The sequence below is a fragment of the Pieris rapae genome, chromosome 21 (genome assembly GCF_905147795.1).
Source record: "Pieris rapae chromosome 21, ilPieRapa1.1, whole genome shotgun sequence".
In the NCBI taxonomy this organism is placed as follows: domain Eukaryota; kingdom Metazoa; phylum Arthropoda; class Insecta; order Lepidoptera; family Pieridae; genus Pieris; species Pieris rapae.
Genome location: NC_059529.1, coordinates 1,477,063 through 1,500,247, shown reverse-complemented (window position 1 = coordinate 1,500,247; position 23,185 = coordinate 1,477,063). Strand labels below are relative to the sequence as shown.

The 23,185-nt window shown below is 33.1% G+C and overlaps 2 protein-coding genes across 5 annotated transcripts; one reads left to right on the top strand and one right to left on the bottom strand.

The window, feature by feature from the left end:
* Window positions 1–110: 110 nt before the first annotated feature.
* On the top strand, window positions 111–20,138 carry LOC110997703 (GMP synthase [glutamine-hydrolyzing]). Of its 4 annotated transcripts, none has more exons than XM_022265975.2 (16): window positions 111–246; window positions 2,309–2,431; window positions 6,870–7,056; window positions 7,423–7,540; window positions 8,193–8,349; window positions 9,453–9,596; window positions 10,095–10,191; window positions 10,549–10,637; window positions 11,086–11,243; window positions 12,443–12,623; window positions 13,725–13,859; window positions 15,475–15,646; window positions 15,855–15,972; window positions 16,299–16,413; window positions 18,177–18,368; window positions 19,150–20,138. In XM_022265975.2, the coding sequence occupies exons 2-16, from the start codon at window positions 2,330–2,332 to the stop codon at window positions 19,249–19,251; spliced, it is 2,067 nt and encodes a 688-aa protein (XP_022121667.1). In that variant the 5' UTR covers window positions 111–246; window positions 2,309–2,329; the 3' UTR covers window positions 19,252–20,138. The 4 variants fall into 4 exon arrangements, with proteins under 4 accessions (XP_022121667.1, XP_022121666.2, XP_022121665.2 ...); XM_022265974.2 differs by lacking the exon at window positions 111–246 and adding an exon at window positions 640–675; XM_022265973.2 differs by lacking the exon at window positions 111–246 and adding an exon at window positions 1,380–1,529.
* On the bottom strand, window positions 19,815–22,922 carry LOC110997705 (protein MCM10 homolog). Its single transcript, XM_022265976.2, has one exon. It carries the CDS (start codon window positions 22,848–22,850, stop codon window positions 20,709–20,711), a length of 2,142 nt encoding a protein of 713 aa, XP_022121668.2. The 5' UTR covers window positions 22,851–22,922; the 3' UTR covers window positions 19,815–20,708.
* Between the last annotated feature and the right edge of the window lie 263 nt (window positions 22,923–23,185).

The following is a 23,185-nucleotide window of genomic DNA, read 5'->3' as shown; positions in this document are numbered from 1 at the left end:
AAATACAACAGAAACTGTAATATCTTCAAATAATGTACATATTTTGTATAAAATATATGAAATGGTAAGTAGAAGATAATAAGTTGATTAGTGAACGTCATGACAATTAACTAAGGCTGTAGATACTGGCGCCACTTGAGTTTCTTTCAGTACTATAATTTTGTATTCGTAGTGCTGAATGGAGAACCACATTTATTCGTGTTTTCCATGATTATATATTCCTGAAATATTGAATATTATTAGTAGGTGAGAGTATAATATATTAATAATAAAGCGTCACAGCGTGGAATATTCTAAAGTGACCTGAAAATAGACTTTTATTTTGACCCAAAATGTTGGTAATGTCAGGTCCCGGTTTTACTCACGTTTTCTTTTTCGTATCTACATGTCATTTCTTTTAATTAGCAAATATAAATGGAATGGCCTGAAATTATATTTTCAAGTATTCTATAATTACAGTAACACTGCTTCAAACTTTGTTTCGTGTATACCACAATGTCAAGTGTCTTTCAACTTGCAGTTTAGACTGACTTCTCTTTAAAAAATGTTGAAAATTATCTCAATGTTATCATTTTTCGTTATCAACCGATGTCCATCATCGCATTTTTCATCATTAGATGAGAATTTATTAGTATTCTCAAATGTACACCAAAAATGTTTTGTTTATTTAGAAAGGTTAGTTATCCATTGTTTTAGTTTTAACCTGCTTTGAAATGAGGTATGTAATGATATTAAATTCATTTTCATTATGCATTGATTGTTTTTTAACTGGTATAATTTCATAAAAACCAAGGTTAATTTAGTCCAATATTATTTAGGTTACTAATGTTATTGTGACCTCTCCCAGATATTGAGCCATAATTTGAGATAAGTCATCTTGATATATAATTTCATTGTCATTTGACAGATTCAATCTGTATCTTGTTTATATAACATGTTAATGTAGATTTATGAAAAATCTTAAACTAATGAAACATGATTAAATAGGATTTTTTGCATGTCCCTAAAAGCTTTACTTTGATGGTAATGAATCACCTTAACATTGTGATCTACAGCTGTTTTGTTCTTGGTCTTGTTAATAATGTCTAAACCACCTTGTTTTACTTCGGATCTTCTTTCATTCACCTCAACAAATTTATCTTAAAATACATGTTGTACAAATAAGCAAAGCATTTGTTAATTCAACTGTAACAAAAATTTAAAAGTCATATAAATCATATTTTTACTTCATATATGGAGAAATAATGATAATATTAGTACTGTACATAATGTAAGCCACTAGTTACAAAACAATACATAAGAGAAGACTTCTAAACTATGCTATGTCATTGTGGATTATGTTTATAGATTTACACGAATCATGTGGGATGCTCTAAAAATAACCACTAACAGTGTCGACACAAATGTGCACGGTACTGTTTTGAAGCTAAATAAACTATGTGTATATTGTTAACAAAGACTTGAATGTGTGAAAATGATATGTGTAATATTTATGTGTTATGTTTGGATTTAAAAAACTCTTCAGTAAGGTTTGTTCAATGTTTCATCAGTTGTTTTTTGCCCTTTGTGTATATTGGTCTGTATATCACATTCTTTTATATTTTAAATTTGACATTTCTTAAAGTGTGCTTTGTTTATTTGTGGAGGGACATGCATACCTACAGTATTTATATTCATTGATACATTTATTGGATGTGCAAATTCAATGTTAATATCATTCTATCTGCTATCCAATTATATTAGACAAGCATTTTAATAATTAGTCTAGTAGTATAGTTTCTACTATAAAACCTTTTTTTCATATGCTGCAATTCAAATAAATATGTCCTGCCTTTAAGTTGTTGATATGCTTGATAAACTTAATCTTTGATCTAAAAAAAGTTTTAGCTAACTAAACTTAAATTATTGTCTTCTACAATTGAATTTTTTTACTTATATAAATAACATTAATTATGTAAAAATATATGCAATCAGATATAACAGGATCAATAGCTACTCGAGAAATTTATGTTAGAACTGGGACGAAAAAGTCTAATTAACAAGATACATATATAGCTTGCGTTCACAATTTGAACTCTTTGTCAAACTTGATTGTAGCTAAAAATACTATTTAGAAGGTTCTCTGAGTGTACACAAATTTATAAATGTTTAGACCATTGCATATATATGCTCGCAATAAGTGTTGTTATTTGATATTTTTACTCAAAAATCTACAGGTCGTCTGATGTAAATGTCGTATATTAGCTTGAACCATATGTTTCAACAAATTGGTGTATAATATTAACGCGATGTTTACGTTCACTGTCAGTGCTGCGGGCGAGTTGGCGAAATGCACACGGCGGGCGCTGATGGTCAGTACAGAGGGACGAATGGAGCAGCACTGGGACGGGACAAAGTGGCTATATTGGACGCAGGGTCACAGTATGGAAAGGTAAGTTATTAAACTTATTGTATCTTTCGCGTCCATGCATTTTAAATCTTGTAACTTGAGTATAGCGGACATTTCTGTAGCTGTTAAATTCAGTTACATCGTATCGAGTATGTGTTCATGGCTAAAGTCGGAACTCTGATACCATTAAACCAAACTAAAAATATTTAATTAAAATTATTTAATCCGTTCTAAGTAGAGTAAGTGATAACTTATGAACTATTATTCCTGTTATTTTAATTATTATTAAATTATGTAATCAACTTAAGTTTGCCATTTAATTGTAAATGTGGTTTAGTTCACACAAATATTGAGAAATAAGTAAAATATTCTAATTTATCCTAGCATTTTAACACATTTAATTTTAATCTAATATTTTTCAAGGACGCATTATGTTCAAATAAATGTCATAGATTATTTTAGTAAAAACGTTATATTGAATTCTTAATCAATTTACAATTTTTAATGTTTTTTAAAGTGTACTTTTGCATGGTTTTTATTCATTATATACGCTAAGAGAATTTTTTTTCCATATGACCTTTATTCTCTATATATTGTATTTATTATTGCTAAGTTTTAATTCAATATATTATTTCATATATTTCTGATTATATTTTAATTAAATACCCCATCAATCTAGGATTGTTCACATTAAACCGTAATTTTCAGTCAATAGAAACAGCGTCTTTACAGATTTTTATTATTTTTAATTTATAAGGATATATCAATACGGATATTTTTGTGGATTTTACCCAATCTAGTCTTTCTGGGAGCAAATATTCGACTCCTGTACGTTAAATATATGTTGGACTTTGATATTCGGGAGTCATAGATCGCGCTCAGTTTTGTTTCTAAATCTTAAGAGCTAAGTGGTTAAGCGTGCTATTATGAGGTCGTACGTTCAATCTCCGCCTGTTCACCAATTGGTGTTTCTATTCGATAAGCAAGTACAGTGTTAAAGGGATCTTATTAAAGGGAGTGTATCTGGTAACACCACACAAGAATGTCCCTAGTGTAGGAACTAGCGTTTTAGTAGGCATATTTGATTAATCAATGTGAATATTATTGTAAAGCGATTGCATCATACGATGTAATGTTATCGATTCGCGTTCGGGGGTCAAAAAACCACAATTTGATTAAAATAGTACAATCTGACCTTTAGATACTGAATTACTCAATAGTTTCCTACGAATACGGGTTTGCTGATTTAAATTATCTTGATTATTTTTAAGCCTACTTAGCGTAATAGGATGTAAAGTATAAAGTAGGCGGCACATTTTCTGCGTGCGCTTTTATGAAAAGAACTGGTATATACTATATAGGATGTAATTCAAAGTTTACAGAGGCTTGTCTAACCGCTGTTGACCATTGGTCTTTTTAGTGATTGTAGTGGATCTGAAATGTCAATACTAAACTAAAAAAGGGCTTACGCCCGAACCGAATAGTGTATCCATAATCTCAGATAGAAAATAATCTGAGATTGTGGATTGTCACACCGTGACAGTCGATCGATCTGCTATCTGCATCCTAATAACCAAACCCTACCAAGACAAACCATTTTTGGCGATAGAATGCAATCGCATCCCTCTTTGTCGTTCCATTTTACCGAGTTTATACTCATATTTGTTAATGTAGGATAGGATATTGACACAGTTGAACTGTCATTTTCATACAAATAAAATACCGCTCCGACCACTAAATAGCTTGTATAGGCTATTACAATCCGTCGATTGGTTATTGATATACCTTTTACAACATTTGAATTAAGAAGTCTATCTCAGATGGTCAAAAACGGATTGAGATAGGAATTTATCCTCCCGCCTTCCTCTTTTCGAGCAGTGTTGGCCTAGTGGCTTCAGCGTGCGACTCTCATACCTGAGGTCATAGGTTCGATCCCCGGCTGTGCACCAATGGACCTCCCTTCTATGCGCGCATTTAACATTTGCTCTAACGCTGAAGGAAAACATCGTGAGGCATGTATTAGACCCATAAAATCGAGTGTACTGGTAGGTGATCACCTACTTGCCTATTAGATTATAAAATGACCATGAAACAGATTCAGAAATCTGAGGCCAAGACCTAAAGAGGTTGTAGCGCCACTAATTTATTTATTTCCTCTTTTCAGGAAAAGTAAGTAAAGTCCCTTAAAAATAATAGTACATTAACGTTTTAATTTTTTGTAGGAAACCTCGAAAATGCATTTCGTAGTCGAGCGTAAACAATCTATGGGTAATATGTGTAAAAAAGTAAATAATTACTGTTGACGTAATCACCAAATAAGAAAATCAAATATTATCCCACCCCTAAAGTGCTTTCGTAATCAAATTCGTAAATATTTTTGATGTACTCTACTTGAAGTTCGCCAACTCTCGTTTCTGATTCTCACCCTAAGAGTAAAAGGCTTCATCAATTAAAACTCCGGCTTTGAAGGTTACACAATCTTACAAAATAATCTAATTCCTTATTTGTGTAGGAAAAGTTGTATTTTATTTTTCAATTTTGTAATTTCTGAGATAGATGGATATGGAGAAGACATAGTTTAAATATACTGTTTTGAATGCAGTCGTGATTGTTATAGCAACTTTTTAGTATATAGTATTTTTGGTATGTTCTTTTCTAGATATTTAAATTGGATATGTTTTAGTACATGAATTATCGTGTTCGTTATAAATTAATTATACTAAGGGTCTGTTTCACAATGTCCGGATAAGTTCCAAATAAGCTATTTATGACTTATTGGTAGGATAAACACTATTTTTGCGTTTCACGACTGTCAGGTAGCGGAATTTTCTTCAGAACTTTTATCTTTCGAATAATTTATGTGTTGCATAGCTATTTGGTGCTTTATCCATACATTGTGAAACAGGCCCCTAATATAAGAAAGCGTTCAATATCACAACTTTCTGGTACGATCGTTCTTCTTCTTATCTTTAATATTGTTAAAAAAAATATACCGCCCAAAGAAACAAAAAGATAAAAAAGAAAAAAAAAACGAAACCGTTTTGCGAGCCTTGTCCGACATTCAAATAATTAAATGATTACAGTTTGAATTCCTTGACGCGATAAATGAGTTGTTCGATAATAATTCTAATAAATTCCTAATTATAACACACAATTTCCTGTGTTATTAGTACATTAATAATTGTGAAATTGGCAAACGTTACCAATGATTGGTAAATGCTGTAATGAAACAAAAACGGACCGAAAAAACTCACGTGTGTAGTACGGCCTAGTTTTACTTTATTACCAAGTAACCTATATCAGTTTCTTTTGTTTTTTCTTTCGTCATCACTACATAGTATAAAACAAAGTCGCTGTCCCTATGTCCCTTTGTATGCTTAAATCTTTGAAACTACGCAACGGATTTTGATGATGTTTTAATAAATAGAGTGATTCAAGAGGAAGGTTTATATGCATAATAACATCCATTAAATAGTGGAGAAGTACTGTTATTTTTGAGGTTTCTAATGTGTTGTCGTAAATAATTACATTTTTTCCGCTTACATTGAAAACGCAGGCTGAACCCTACGAGTTTTATCAAAATAATGTACTAAGTATTGTACACATTGAAAAGGTCTACAGAAAAGTCCGTGATGGTATATGTCTATCTCTTATGGATAACCCACATTTTTATATACAACGTTCACAGATTTTCTGTAGTGTATTTAGTATCAGCATTGCACCCGTGCGAAGCCGGGGCGGGTCGCTAGTTGTTTTTATAAAACTGACTCGAGTGAAATAAGCATATTATAATACATACTCAATTTATCTTTTGTGTAAAAAATAAATTGTCTCAAACATCACACATAAAAATGACAACAAGATACGTATGATAATATTTTATGGAAACGATATACATCTGTGAAAATATTATGACAACTTTTTATTTTTTATTTATTTATTTACTTAAGTTTATAACTTAAGATCGGAACGATATCTATGCAAATTCCTCAAAATCTTCCTCATCCTAATTTTCAATTATAATTCATAAATTTATAACAAGTTCTTAATTATAATTGATAATCCGGTTCATTTTCTAAGTTAATAAATAAATTTTTAAAAATAAAGAAAAAAAAACCTTTATTAGACACAATATACAGGAATATTTAGATAAAGTGCACTAGCGCCCACGCTAGGTTGTTGGCAGCTCGTCTCTTTCTTTTCACATGTAAACAGTATTTTACTTACCTATTTCTACATAACACATCCATATTTAAACTATTTGTACAATAGAGAAGATTATTTTATTAAGAGCGTACCGATTCTTAAAAGGCCGACAACGCACTCGCGAGCCCTCTAGCATTGAGAGTGTCCATGGGCGGCGGTATCACTTAACATCAGGTGAGCCTCCTGCCCGTTTGCCCCCTGTTCTATAAAAAAAAAACAATAAGATTTAAAAAAAATATAAATCATTAATTGATTTTTAATTTTCCAATTCCAGGTGATAGATCGCAGAGTCCGCGAATTATGCGTGGAGTCAGATATTCTGCCGTTGGACACTCCGGCGTATCACCTCAGCGAGGCCGGGTACAGAGCGATTATCATATCTGGCGGACCCAATTCGGTGTACGCTGAAGATGCGCCGAGATATGATGCCGATATATTCAAAATGGGATTGCCTGTTTTAGGTAATTATGTTATATGTGATAAAAGCTTTTAAAATGGGAAAAAATTGCGCCGATGAAAGATGAATTATTGGAAATATGTTTTTTATTAATAAAGGAATTTCTATTTTTTATATTCTCTACCAAAAGATTTAATTACATGGGTAACATATTATGAGGTTTTTTTAATTGAATTTTAAATGTTACTCAAGTAATTTTTTTTTGTTTTTTTTTTTTTGGTACCAACTATTAGCTGTCATTTTCATACAAATGTAGTTTTTGATTTTCTACGTACAATACTGTTACGCGGTCTTGACTAGACCCCATGGGCTTTAGATCGCCATCGAAAGTGTTTTCGTTTCAAATTTTTTTTTATTTGGTTGTTTGTAGGTATATGCTATGGTATGCAGATGTTGAACAAGGAATTTGGTGGGTCAGTTCTTCGTAAAGAGGCACGTGAAGATGGACAGTATGAGGTGGAGATTGAGACCACGTGTCCCTTGTTCAAGTGAGAATACTCTTTTTTTGTCTATAAAAAAAACGATTAGGCATATCTCCTCTTTTCCCTATCTCTTCTCTATTTAATGTTTAAACACAGTGTAAACGTAATTTCTCTCAATTTTACGCACTCACTAGGGATGATCGATGTTAGAAAAACATCGATATTGACATCCATGTCATAATCGATAGCCCAACATCAATGTTTAACATTGATTTTTGCATTAATTTAAGTTATTTAAGTCTGCACATGTATTGTCTTTTGTTAACGTAACTTTTACATATTTAAAGAAATCACTTTTTCAACGGATTGAAGCTATGTATTATAAATTTATAATTATTTTCCTTAGCTTAAAATTTAGTTTTATTGTGGTCACTGTAAAGCACGCGAGACGTCGGGAAAATTTAAAATGATGTAAAATAATTACACTTTAATTATATTTAAGTTTATTAACTTATAATACATAGCTTCAGTTGAAGTGTTTTCTTCAAAGCTTATTTACTTATTTAGATATTTAACATAAGTTTCTAATAGAATCACAAGAGTACGTAAGAACGTACAATGGACTCACCATTGTACGTTCTTACGTACGTGTACGCTCTGTATTGGATCGGTAGATATGTATATATATATTTTTTAAATATTTAAATTTTGTTTGCAGTCGTCTAGAAAAATTACAGCCGGTACTTCTAACACACGGTGATAGCGTATCGAAGGTTGGCGAAAAATTTCGTGTTGGAGCCCAATCTTCCAACCATCTGATTGCGGCGATTTATAACGAGCAAATGCGTCTTTACGGGGTTCAGTTTCACCCTGAGGTAAATATATTTTAAATATTTATTCACAGAAATTTACCATCCATACAGTACTAGATTGTTTATCACTACATATTATAAAACAAAGTCGCTTTCTCTGTCCCTATGTCCCTTTGTATGTTTAAATCTTTGAAACTACGCAGCGGATTTTTTTAATAGATTGAGTGATTCAAGAGGAAGGTTTATATGTATAATAACATCCATTAAATAGTGGAGAAGTACTGTTATTTTTGAGGTTTCTAATGTGATGTCGTAAATAATTACATTTTTTCCGCTTACATTGAAATCAGGCTGAACCCTACGAGTTTTATCAAAATAATGTACTAAGTATTGTACACATTGAAAAGGTGATGGTATATTATGTCTATCTCTTATGGATAACCCACATTTTTATATACATCGTTCACAGATTTTCTGTAGTGTATTTAGTATCAGCATTGCACCCGTGCGAAGCCGGGGCGGGTCGCTAGTAAAAAATATTATAAAGACCTCAGAGATGATTTAATCGCTCGTCGAATCAGTATTGCAATACAGCGAGGTAATTGCAGCGTTAAAGGTACACAGGGACCAAATTTTTTATATTTGTTTTAATTTTCTTTTAATTATATCTATATAGGTTAAGAAAATTTTAAATATTGTATGTGTGAATATAAGACTACCTACATTTCCCATTTTTCATAAATTAAGTTCAACACTTTAACTAAGGTTTTTATTGTTTATTGTTGTTAAATAGTTGTATTTTCTGTCAACTTATGTTTTAACGTAAAAAGTGACGTATTTAAATATATTTAATTTATCTACCACAAGTTAATGTAAAATAATAGTGAATGTAGACAGACGTTTTTATTTAATATTTATTATTATAATAAACGAGTGCAAATATATGTCAAATAATTAAAAAAAACGTAATATTAAGTTAACTCCTTTTTGTCTATTGGAAGTAATATTGATTTAGTAATCGCAATTTATTCATAAAAGTATGAAAAACATCTATGTTTTCTTATGATGTTATCACGGAAAATTATCGTTCGTAAACCTACTTTGCAGCCATTTTTTTTTATAAATATAATCTTAGTTCGTAGTATTTAGATGCTTTTGATTTCCAGGTTGACCTAACACCCAAAGGCAAGCAAATGTTGTCCAACTTCCTGTTCGACATAGCGGGCATGTCTCGTACGTTCACGTTGCGTTCGCGTCGTGACGCGTGCGTACAATACATACGGGATACTGTTGGAGATAATAAAGTTCTGGTAAGTTAGCTATAATGTAATTTATATTTTAATTAGAAACTTCACTGTCCCGCATATATGTGTAGTGTGTGTGTATACAGACAAATTTTAAATTACCAAGAGGTCAAAATAACAAGCGCCAAGAGGATGAGTTCAAAAAAAAGTTCTTTGAAAAATCAAAGTTAATTATTAAGTTTTCTTTTTCCTTTTTAGTTTTTTTTCAATTTATCGAGCATTTATCAAGGGACGGGAAAAATACGTACGCGCTATTGTGGGCGTGGACGATCTATGATTTTCTTATTTGGTGATAACGTCAACTTCAAATTATGCTTGAAGGCGAAATGAATGGGGGGGGGGGGGGTATAAGTTGCAGAAAATTATAAAATTACTATATTTACTAGCAATAACTACATGAGAAATAATTATCAATACAGGTGATGCCAACTTCCACCTTGTTTGAATATTAGGATAATTAGCAGCTCCAATTGTATGGTTTTTGATTGTGTTTGTGTTTGATAGGTTCTGGTGAGTGGAGGTGTGGACTCGACAGTGTGTGCGGCTTTGCTTCGGACAGCGCTCAAAGAGGATCAAGTCGTCGCACTTCATATCGACAATGGTTAGTAAATAAAACATCTGCGATTACTGCAGAAGACGTTAAGTAATAAATAAAAAATAAAATACGTTTATTTTGGAACATAAGATCATCTAGGTATCACTTATTCCACGTCAATCAATTCGAACTAGGCATCCCTACTCATCGGCAAAGACAGATATATGTAACTACTAAACGAATACATCAACCAATAGCGTGTATTGGCGCGATCTCTCTTTCTCACTCGCTCTCATGCGGTCTCAATCGCTCTCTCTCTTTTCTTCGCCAACGCTGCACATCTTCGTGACGTTCTGTTATAATTTATTTTTAAATAATTAATATACGTGATAGAAAAATATGAAGAAATGTCTCTCTTTTCAGGTTTTATGCGTAAGAATGAGAGCTCCAAGGTGGAAAGGTGCCTCCGGGAGTTAGGGGTTCGTTTACATGTCATCAATGCCGCTCATCAGGTATGGATTTTGTTTTAAAGAATATTTTGTTTTTTTTTTATAGAACAGGGGGCAAACGGGCTCATCTCATGTTATGTGATACCGCCGCGATGGACACTTTCAATGCCCGAGGGCTCGCGAGTGCGTTGCCGGCCTAAAATTATATATTAGGTTTTTAGTTATGCTGAAGTCTCCATTAAAGGAAAGCCATCTTTATTATCAAAATTAATCTCTCGCTCGCGGAACTAATTGTATATTTTAAAAGGAATCGAACCACGCACGCTGTAAAGCACGCGAAACGTCGGTTTAAATTTAAAATTATGTACAAATAATTATAAGTTTAAATACAATAATACATAACTATAATCCGTTAAAAAGTGTTTTTCTTTAAATGTGTAAAAGTTATGTTAATAAAAGACAATTCTAAGGAATCGAACCAGTTTTTAATGATTATGTAAAACGTCCACAGTTTAGACAAGGCAGTACAACAGTCCGTGAGGCGGGTGGACGCTCTCGGCACACGCCTCTACTGTGCCACACCGTAGCCCCGGAGGACAAGCGGAAGATCATCGGCGATGTCTTCATGCAGGTCGCGGAACAGGCTGTCAGGGATCTGTTGAATGCACAGTGAGTAAATATACAATTAAAAAAAAAAAGCTTTTTTAAATTCAATTCGCTCAGTACTCTCATACAAGCACCCAAGCACCAATGAAGGTTTTTATATGTATATGTAATTTTTGCTTGTGCGGTGTAGGAAAATCTTGAGTATTTTTTTATTGTCATTCTTTTTTTTTTATTGTATTTAATAACATCTGAAGTGATGTTCCCCGCGTTAATTTCAAACTTATGATCTAGGTAGTCGCCCACGCTATAAAAGCACCTTGCCTTTAAAAACCCAATCACCTTCCCCTTGAAAACATTACATGGCAGCGATCTATAGCTTCTAGGAAGGTCATTAAATATTCTTACGGCCATGGCGTAGCAATTTTTATGAAACAAATACAGACATCTTAAACCTTGTCTTACTTTCCATATCTTAAAGGCAACAATGTTTTTTTTATTAAGGTCAAGTGTAGCCTGTATTTACCATTATTGGTTCATCTAGATCTAGGCTATTGTAAAAGTGATGCTGTTCCGTCCATACAGATTCCCATCGGAATAGCTTTATCATTTTAGCCAATTACTTTCTGTTCGGAAGCTGTATGTCGAGTTTTAAAAAAAACAGTAGCTGGTCTTAAAAAGAAATAGGGATGTTGTCGTCGGTCAAACCATAAGGACTGACTTTGCCAGACGCAATATTAAAGCAGACTAGACCCCTCCGATTTGTTATATCGAGGTTGCACTGTATATCTATAATAAATTTAATATAAATTAAAAAATAATAATAAATGTAAAATTAAATTCATTTAATATTTCTTTTTTTTTTGACGTTCATAAGTATACATTGTTACCTACATGAATAAATAAATTTTGATTTGATTTGAATTAAATAAGCTGCTACCCGCACACCGTCTACAATCTAAGACTAAAGGATTGGCTTATGATCACACCCTATGCAGTGTAAGAGACGTTTTGCTATGTAATTTTTTACACACTTTATTCATTCACTCACTGTCTCACTCACTCACTCACTCACTCACTCACTCATTCACTCAGGCGTGTTGATAACAATTGAAAAAAAAAAACGATGTTATTATATATACATGAGATATAAGATGATTACTGTCGAGTTATAAAATACGATAAATAAACTCCCACGACATTCTTTCCCCACATCTTAAAAGAAAAAATTAAATAATAATATTATATTTTATGTTTAATGTCAGAGAGGACCAAGTACTCCTCGGCCAAGGAACTCTCCGTCCGGACCTGATAGAGTCGGCCTCTTCGCTGGCCTCAAGCAATGCGGCCACAATTAAGACACACCACAATGATACGGAACTGGTGCGCGTTTTAAGGCAACGCGGCAGAGTTGTGGAACCGCTGAAGGACTTCCATAAGGACGAGGTAACTGACAGTACTGTAGCGATATCTATGATAGCAATATTGTCTGTGGTTAAGGGGAAATTTAAGTAATACGTAAGGGAGCGTTTGGGGGGGGGGGTATAACGGTATGATGTGGGGGGGGATTGAATTATGCGTTATTGTTAATATTTTAGCGTTACGGGACAATGAGTCGTGCTTTTTTGCGGGTAGCAGGCGTTTATATATATATGATTTGAGAAGTGGCAGTAAATGTAAAATTAAATTCATTAATATTTCTTTTTTTGACGTTCATAAGTGTACATTGTTACCTACATGAATAAATAAATTTAGAATTTGAATTTATATATTTATTAATGAAAGTAAACAGATACATCTGTATACAATAAAATAAATATATTGGACAAAAGTTTCACTGAAAACTGTTTTTTGGACAGTTATTTAAAATAAATATTAATATACTAACCTAACCTAACCGAACTAGATAATAATTCGTTTTTTGGACGCGTACATACTCAGTATAATCAAATTCAAGGTATTGAATTGTAAACCCAAAAATATGATACAAAACAAAACATAACAATTAAAAAATGGGACTGGTTTTATTTATATTATTGGTCGCTGTGGAGTTAACTGTTTTTTTTTTATTGAAGAGCTACGAACCCGGTCAGGTATTTTGTACTTAAAAGGGTTCCCATATTTTATATATTGAAACCATTGCTATAAGGGTCCGTTCATAAACTACGTTCGCATACAAGGGGGGGGGGGGTCTGGCTGAGTGTGACAAGGGGGGAGGGGGGGTATAGGGCAGCGTGACGTTCGCCGTTTATTACATGACATGAGCGCTCACAACGGGTTTCTTTGTTTTTCCAATACTTGAGAGAGTAACGTTTCCACGTACCCTGCGCTCTCGATTCAGTAACAAATGAAAATACTATTTCTCTAGAATTTATCATACTCAGTAGGGGGGGGTCTTAGTTTTTGTGACGAAATATTTCTAGGGGGGGTCACAAAAAGTATGACACAGCGTGACAATGGGGGGGGGGGGAGGGGGTCAAAAAAAGCTGATTTTAGTGTGACGTATTTTATGAACGGCCCCTAATAAATAAACACAATTTTTATCAGGTTCGCATACTAGGCGCAGAATTGGGTCTGCCTCCGGCACTGGTAGAGAGACAACCGTTCCCTGGACCGGGACTCGCCGTGCGGGTACTTTGCCAGGATGAAGCCTTCGCTGATAGGGACTTTGCCGAAACACAGGTTAGTATTTTTTTTACCTCTACCTAATTTAATTTTTAGGGAGCGTTTACGGGGTATAATTTTTTTTCCTTAAAAAGAGAAAGCGACAAGGCCGCCAGTTGCTTTACATTTAATTATGTTTAATATTTTTTTTCTTTTATGTAATGCAACGAAGTGATAAATAAATATACTGTGGAATGATAGATTCAAGCGTTGAACCGCTTCAGTGCAAATGTATGTCAATAATGAATTTTATAAGTACAGTGTACACTCTATATAACGATACTGAAGGGACTGTCCATTTTATGGCGTTATAGAGGTGTCGTCAAATGGAGAGAAGAAAAATCTGAATAAAAAAGAAGTATATTTAAAACTAGTTTTGTTATGTACACAACAAGAATCTTTATTTATTTCACTACATTTTTCTATCCTAACAGTAATTACTAATACGATAGAATTCCAAAATCCCACACCAACTAGTCTAGATAAAAAAAACATTAAAAAATTAAACTTATATTCCTAAATCTATCTATCCATACATTATTTGAACACTGTTATTTTTATCTGACGTCTTTGCTGCACCAGTAATTTTGTTGTATTTTTTTACTTATTTAATTCATATCTTGTGATATTGAGGCATCTAGGTGATACACGTGTTAGCAATCCCAATTTGTAAACAAAAGAATGAATTTCTAAGAAAGTTCAGTATGCATGTCGCCGACAGTAGAGTTTATTGCGGGCTATGATAATAAAACGACAAAAAATGTACACAGCTGCGCAGTTTTTATTAATTTTAGCAACTTAAAAGGTACTTTTTATTACTCAATTGTTGCCGTTATTGAGAGTGTGTGTGGTGCTATATAGAGTGTATCATTGTATGGTAGACAAGCCAAACCAACCAAAGTTAATTGATTTCAACGTTTTAGAGAGTTCAAGTAATGTTACATGGAGTTTACACTGTATTTAATGATTACAGAAACTTAAGATTTTTTTGAAGTACGCTATCTGCCATTTGAGGGAAAGAGACATGAGTAATTCCTATGTTTTAGGGAACACGTTAAATCGAATTTAATAATTATAATAAGAGCCTGTTTAAGTACCAACAAAAGTATACAAAATATACAGCTAGATTTGCTATGTACATTTTTAAATGTAAATAGCTAAAACATATTTGTTTAATCATTTAAAACAAAACACTGAGATAATATACAAAGCCAAATTAGATTACATTGATAAACAATCTATGTATTTGAAATAGAATTAAAAAAAACTGTAATTTAACATTAACGAACGACAGTTATCACTTAATATTTCAAAAAATACATAGTTACTGCAAAACAAAGTCAATATCTTCTTTTGTCTCTTCAATTATTTCCTCACAACCTCTTTGATGAGGTGGAAATTGTATAATGGTTTTCTTGTTATTCCACTATCCTAGCTTTAGTACCGTTGATCGGAAACCTTTGGGAAACTGGTAAAGGCGTTCTCCAAATATCTCTGCTTATGGCATTCTTTTTCTTCGCTCCTATATCTTCTCCATTTTGTTTTGGGCGCCACCTCCCTCTTTTGCCCTAAAAGTGGACTTAAACGTACACTTGTCGGTGTATGGAGTTTATACTGTGTGAAATAATTACAGGTGATAGTAAAGATAATGGTGGAGTACGCGTCTATGTGCGTCAAATGTCACGCGTTACTCGGCCGCGTATCGAACGCGACAACGCCAGTTGAACAAACCGAGTTAAGGCGCATCTCATCCACTGGGCCCATTGTTGCGACACTTCTGCCTGTGCGCTCTGTGGGAGTACAAGGTAAGAGATGGATTTTTAAAATGACCCACACTGACTATAATGTAATATATCTTTATCATTTATGAAATAAGAATATATAATGTTTGCTTAAATTATCAATAATTAATTAATTAGGCAAAAATTCCTTTGTTTCGCTAAAAAAAAGAATTTGATTCGCGTTTATAGCCGTAGAATTGGTTTGTTATAAGTATTTTTCTATTGTTTATAGGAGACGGACGGACATACAGTTACGCAGTGGCCCTGTCGACAGAACGCTACCCACCCGATTGGAAGGATATGCAATACTTGGCGCGTATTATTCCGCGCGTTTGCCACAATGTTAATAGGTACGATTCCGGCTCGAAGGACTATTTTTTATATCATATTTTCAGAGAAAACTTAGCGATTCGCTTGTCTTGTGTGACAGTTGCAGCAGCATCAATCTGGTAGCAAAACTGTAAATTTTTACGTGTCTTTGTGATGTGATGTGTGTAGTTGCACGTAAATTTTTTCTACGTATACGTCTTAATAGGAAGCTGAAGCGAGAGTCGTGGGATAATACATTTGTAAGCTTAAAGTATGCTGTATGCCTCACATGGGCCATCGATCTCTTGAAAACATAAAACTTTTGATATTTTATATATTGCATATTAATACAATTTTTAATTTTTAGGGTTTGTTATGCGTTCGGCGGAGTGATAAAGGAGCAGATAACAGACATTACACCGACATTCTTAACACAACAGGTCATATCTACCATTCGTCAAGCAGATGATCTCGCCACACAGGTTAGATTACATTTAATTGGCTTTTCATTTTCCTTTCAAAAACTTTTTTTTTGCACTACAAGATTCGTATTTATATATTTTATATGAAGGTAGCGTATGTAGACATGAAAAAAGAAATTGTTATTCAACACAGTCCAATCAATTTTCAAATATGGCAAACGGCCATGTGCGCTATTACTCCCTGGCCAGATATTAATTAGACTTTAGTGCATTAGTTATCATATATTTTATATGAAGGTAGACACGAAAAAGAAATTGTTATTCAACACAGTCCAATCAATTTTCAAATATGGCAAACGGCCATGTGCGCTATTACTCCCTGGCCAGATATTAATTAGACTTTAGTGCATTAGTTATCATATATTTTATATGAAGGTAGACACGAAAAAGAAATTGTTATTCAACACAGTCCAATCAATTTTCAAATATGGCAAACGGCCATGTGCGCTATTACTCCCTGGCCAGATATTAATTAGACTTTAGTGCATTAGTTATCATATATTTTATATGAAGGTAGACACGAAAAAGAAATTGTTATTCAACACAGTCCAATCAATTTTCAAATATGGCAAACGGCCATGTGCGCTATTGTTCCCTGGCCAGATATTAATTAGACTTTAGTGCATTAGTTATCATATATTTTATATGAAGGTAGACACGAAAAAGAAATTGTTATTCAACACAGTCCAATCAATTTTCAAATATGGCAAACGGCCATGTGCGCTATTACTCCCTGGCCAGATATTAATTAGACTTTAGTGCATTAGTTATCATATATTTTATATGAAGATAGACACGAAAAAGAAATTGTTATTCAACACAGTCCAATCAATTTTCAAATATGGCAAACGGCCATGTGCGCTATTGTTCCCTGGCCAGATATTAATTAGACTTTAGTGCATTAGTTATCATATATTTTATATGAAGGTAGACACGAAAAAGAAATTGTTATTCAACACAGTCCAATCAATTTTCAAATATGGCAAACGGCCATGTGCGCTATTACTCCCTGGCCAGATATTAATTAGACTTTAGTGCATTAGTTATCATATATTTTATATGAAGGTAGACACGAAAAAGAAATTGTTATTCAACACAGTCCAATCAATTTTCAAATATGGCAAACGGCCATGTGCGCTATTGTTCCCTGGCCAGATATTAATTAGACTTTAGTGCATTAGTTATCATATATTTTATATGAAGGTAGACACGAAAAAGAAATTGTTATTCAACACAGTCCAATCAATTTTCAAATATGGCAAACGGCCATGTGCGCTATTGTTCCCTGGCCAGATATTAATTAGACTTTAGTGCATTAGTTATCATATATTTTATATGAAGGTAGACACGAAAAAGAAATTGTTATTCAACACAGTCCAATCAATTTTCAAATATGGCAAACGGCCATGTGCGCTATTACTCCCTGGCCAGATATTAATTAGACTTTAGTGCATTAGTTATCATATATTTTATATGAAGATAGACACGAAAAAGAAATTGTTATTCAACACAGTCCAATCAATTTTCAAATATGGCAAACGGCCATGTGCGCTATTGTTCCCTGGCCAGATATTAATTAGACTTTAGTGCATTAGTTATCATATATTTTATATGAAGGTAGACACGAAAAAGAAATTGTTATTCAACACAGTCCAATCAATTTTCAAATATGGCAAACGGCCATGTGCGCTATTGTTCCCTGGCCAGATATTAATTAGACTTTAGTGCATTAGTTATCCAATAATGACGAATACGAAATGCAGGTGCTAACATCGAGCGGGTGCGTCAACCGCATCGCGCAGATGCCGGTGGTGCTGATCCCGATCCACTTCGACCGAGATGCGGCTCTCCGGACACCTTCGTGCCAACGCTCGCTGGTGCTTCGCCCCTTCCTCACCTCGGACTTCATGACGGGTGTCGCGGCTCTGCCCGGCAGTGACGTCATGCCGCAGGATGTGAGTTGCAAAGAGTTTGGATATGGTCACGTGACCAAGTTTTTTTAATTTTAACAATTTTAAAACTGTGTGCCTGGTGCCAAATTTGTGTGTGTATTTTTGTACAGGAATTAGTCGGGAACTAAAATATTTTTGATTTGAATCTGGTATACAACTTAATTATACAAATTACATCAAAATTGGTTCAACAAAAACTTTCTAACTACAGAGGGAATACAGATTATTTATTTAGAACTCCTGCAGATAACATAAATTATATATAATTACAAATAAATGCACTGAGAATATAGCCAAAGATGGAATACATAATACATTTTACAACAAAAAGATTTATAAAAGGCAACAAAGAAACAAAAAGTATTTAATACATTTGACTAATTGTGATTTAATTTATTTAACTAAGCCTAAATTGCAGATAATAATTGGAATGGTTATTGATGATTTTTTGAAACAATTTCTAAAATAATTATAAATATATGATGTGGTCATGATATATGTATAAATTATACGAAGGGAATATTTGTATGTTTAAAATTATATTTTCATGGTGCATAATAATTTAGTAAAAAAATAATTACCTCACTAACTAGGACCTGTGCACAGCCAGTTCTTTTCTTAATTAATTTATTTGACCATAAAAAATCTCTACCACAAAGATTTTTTAAAATAATTTAATTGTAAAAACGGTCATGTAATTCTCAATTTCATAGTGAAATGCTCTTGCTTTTTATTTATTTAATTATATGTAATTTTGAATTAAATAAATTTGTTATGATTCCAGGTGGTTGACAAAATGCGCAAAGAGCTGATGACGGTACCAGGAATATCTCGTGTGCTCTACGATCTGACGCCCAAACCCCCAGCCACTACTGAATGGGAATGATTCCTATACGTCTGTAGATATAGAGAATGGACTGGCCCCGCTATATGTCAAAACAATAGAAAATGGATGACGTTAAGTTGTCAAATATCAAAACAAGAGAATGTGTGAAGTTTAACGGCTGTCAAAATTAGAGAACGGGCAGTGCCCTATTCAGCTATCTATATAGAACTATAGAGAATTGGCGGAGGATTATTAAATTAAAATAGGAAATATCAGTGGCCATTTTAATTGTACATTCTCTATAGTTATATTTTTACAGTGTTTCAGTGAAGTCCATTGTCTATGTCTGAACGTTCCATGTGTTTATGAACGTGCGGAAATGTCAAATGTCATAGTTAAGTCAATTGTTAAATGTCAAATAGTTTTATGTTGGATTAGACATTATAAAATCGTCTTTCTAAAGAAATCTAGTTTCAGTGGCTGTCAGAAATTATGTGGATGAATCAATTTGATGTTTTAATGCTTAATGCATGATTGTTATACGGTTTGCGCCCAGTGAATTTCTATTTAAAATACAATTGACTATTTTCGTCCACGTTCATGACGTTTTTACTTAAGCACCGGCAGTGGTAATATTTGTTAGCAATTTTTATATCGAATTTTGACAGAAATCGGTCTAAGCCTTTAACATTTTAAAGGTTTTCCATGTATTTGACCCTGAAATTAAGTTATGTTAAATGCCCTAAAGGAATTTGTTAATTTGTGAAACACAATTTAGCTTCACTGTTTTGTATTTAGTAAAAATATCAAAGGCTGTGTAATATATAAAGCCAACCAAATTGCACTCCGAATATAAAACTTATATGAAATCAGACACATTGATGGAATGATTCAGTGTTATTTACTGGAGGTTTCGTAAATAAAATTATATTATTGCTTTATTTTCATACTGACTTTCATTTATTCCTTGTCTTTAACAGCTGAGAGATGAATTTGAATTTATGAAGTAATTGAATTGAGTGGATCTTTACAATGAATGAAATGAATACAAGGAAATCACAATAAATTTCAGTCTGAGGGTAGATTTAGAGTCGGCACAATAACTCGACAAGACATCAACTATTAAATACCCGCGACATGGACAAATGAATACAATGATTATATTTACAGTTTTAACCAACTCAATTTATATAATTGTTGAAACAGTAGTATAATTCTATTGCCTACCTTGTATTTTTGAAAGTTAATTGACGTCGGCTGTGCCACAATAAATTCATATGAATAATTCAAAATTGATTAATAAAATGTTTTAATAGTGTTCTATATAAATTTTATTACATATTATAAAAGTCAGTCAACATTAAAAACTTCAAAACAAGGAGTCAACCTTACATAAATTAAAGTTTGAAAATTGATAATAAGCTAAAATATATTATTTAAACATGCAGACGGTACAAAGTTATGTCTAATATGATTAAGCTAAAAATACTAATAATTAAACTTAGTTTTTCAAATCTTCAACTATCAGGTACAAGTAGGTTCACATTCTTCCCCGCAGTTACCACTGCCCCAATAAACCCTTCCTCTTCTCCTCTTATAGACAATGCTTCTCCTATAACTTCTTTCTTCTCTCTTATCATTGGTGCTTTAACCCATCTTGAGCCTCTACAATTACTACATGAATGCAAAGGCAATACTTCAAAGGCTATAGTCCTATTATTACAGTCTGCACATTTGAAGAATCGTTTATATGTATCAATTACTTTTATTGGGTGCCTCTCGGTTTTACAAAGTTCTGCTGCTGAAAATGCTGTATATTTGCATTTAACACACCTCACTGCCTTGCATGCTATTTTAAATGTGTTCAACATTTTTTCCTCCATTGCTTCTTTCTTCTCTAACTTATTAAAGTATTTATCTTGTTCTTCATCTTCGTGTTGTTTGATTAAGTTTACGTGAGCTGATGTTGCTTCAAGAATTTTCTTGAACCGTTCAGACAAAGGTTTTTTATTTGAATTGGCATTTTCACTTCCTGAGATAATATTTATCTTTGGTTTGACACCACCATCATTACATTTACTCTTTTTACTAATACTTTGATCAAAATCAGTCTCTGTCAGTAGTTTTTCAATAGCTCTTTTCTTTCCTATTTCAGTACCTTTTATGTTATTAGGGTTAATTTTTTCTATACCCCCGTTTTGCTGGATCAATCTAACAGCATGCAGCTTAGCTTTTTCTGCACGCTTTATGCTGTAGGACATGTTAAGATCAATTGTACCTCCTCCATTTAAACTAAAACCTTTTCCCAATGTTGGGGAATTGGCTACTTTTTCAGCTAAACTTGACTCACGCAATGTATTTTGGCTTAATGCATTTAATCTCTGTGTGTCACTTATTTTTTGAGGTTTAGGACTATGCAATAATCCACTTTTATTTTGTAAAATGTTAGCTTGACATGGTGATTTATTAGTCATAAGTTTGTTACCTTCAGATTTGTAATAGTCACTTAATGACATTAATCTATTTTGATCTCTCTCTTTAACAACTTTATTATTACCAGATGGTAAAGCAGAGTATGCTTTACCACCATACATAAATGTATTTTTACCAAAAACTTTATTTTGTAAATTAACAAGACCCTTACCCATGGTTGAGGATTGGAGCTCTTGACGTCTGGAATATTTATGATATTCCTGTTTAATGTGGTAAATACAATGTTCACCTTGACTCATATTGACAATAGCTGAACATGGTTCACCATTTTTCTTTTTACTCTTACAAATTCCTAAATCTTTTGATTGGCCAAGTATCATAACACGATCAGAATTGTCAACACTGAGACATGCTTGATCTTTACTGTTCTCAGATCTATCAAGAACATTAGGGTTTAAAATTGCAACAACCGTACCTTCTGTTGTTTTCCATAAGTCATTGTATGCTTTACGAAAAAGAAAGATAGACACTGTTTTTATATCATCTTTCAGATCACTTAGAGTCCAAATAATGAATTGATTACCTTTTTGAGACTTTTTTGATGAACTTTTCTTAATGATGACTCCGGCTATAACCCAGTCTTTAGAGAGATCTTCATTCTCTACATATCTTTTTACACGCAAAACATTAACTGCTTCCCTGCCTTGCATGCGGTCCAAAAGAGCTGTACTAGATATTATTGGATTTGTTATTCGAATTCCAAACACAGGATCAGTCAATATGTCGGCAGGTGTTTTATTTTTACTTTCTGGTGGACTAAACAAGTGTTTTTCAGCATGTGCAATATTTTGAGTAGACTTTTTGGCTGTTGTTTTGGAAATTTTTAGATCTCTATTAGTATCTCGTAATCTGCTTTCAAATTCTAATCGTTTATCAACCAGCTCGTGATCTTTTTGATCTAAAGATTTTTTGACTAACGACCCGTAATTGTTGTACTTGCGTTCCGTATAATTTTTTCTCTCTTCGTCATCAGAGGAATCTGTATCTCCATTATGAACTGCTGAAGACGAGTTAGAAGTACCTGGAGGCAAATGATCGTCAGTTTGTGGTGTGTTGAATAAGTCCACATCCTGAACACGACGTTCTTTTCCTTTTGTAGGATGATCTTCAGTTAAGTCTGCACATAAAAGTTGTTCTAATTGAGCAAGTTCATCGTTTGATTCCATTGCAATACACAAACTTTTAAAGAAAAATAAACAAAAAATAACTAATATAATTATTGGCGGGAAATGGTTATATCTAAGGTCTGTGGTGAGTGTCCTGTCACTTTTAAAAATCTCGTAGCTCGCTATTGACTAGTTTATCTGTAGGCTATACACAGACATAGATTCACGTTCTCGATTTTGTCTACTTGACTGTATATAAGTTCTAGTGTCTAAACTATAAGAGATACTATAATATAATTCTATGCTTCCTAGCCTTTTTCACGTCTTTGAAATTAACTGTTTGTCGATTTAAAAGTTGGCTGTGTAGTAAAAATTTTTAAATGAAAATTAATTAA

Excerpts from the sequence above, each read along its gene's own strand:
- LOC110997703 (XM_022265972.2), top strand. The coding sequence starts at position 1,465 with ATGTGTGAAAATGATATGTGTAATATTTATGTGTTATGTTTGGATTTA. Across the intron at positions 10,638-11,085 it reads TCATCAATGCCGCTCATCAG|TTTAGACAAGGCAGTACAAC; the intron begins GTATGGATTTTG and ends AAACGTCCACAG. Across the intron at positions 12,624-13,724 it reads AGGACTTCCATAAGGACGAG|GTTCGCATACTAGGCGCAGA; the intron begins GTAACTGACAGT and ends AATTTTTATCAG.
- LOC110997705 (XM_022265976.2), bottom strand. The coding sequence starts at position 22,850 with ATGGAATCAAACGATGAACTTGCTCAATTAGAACAACTTTTATGTGCA.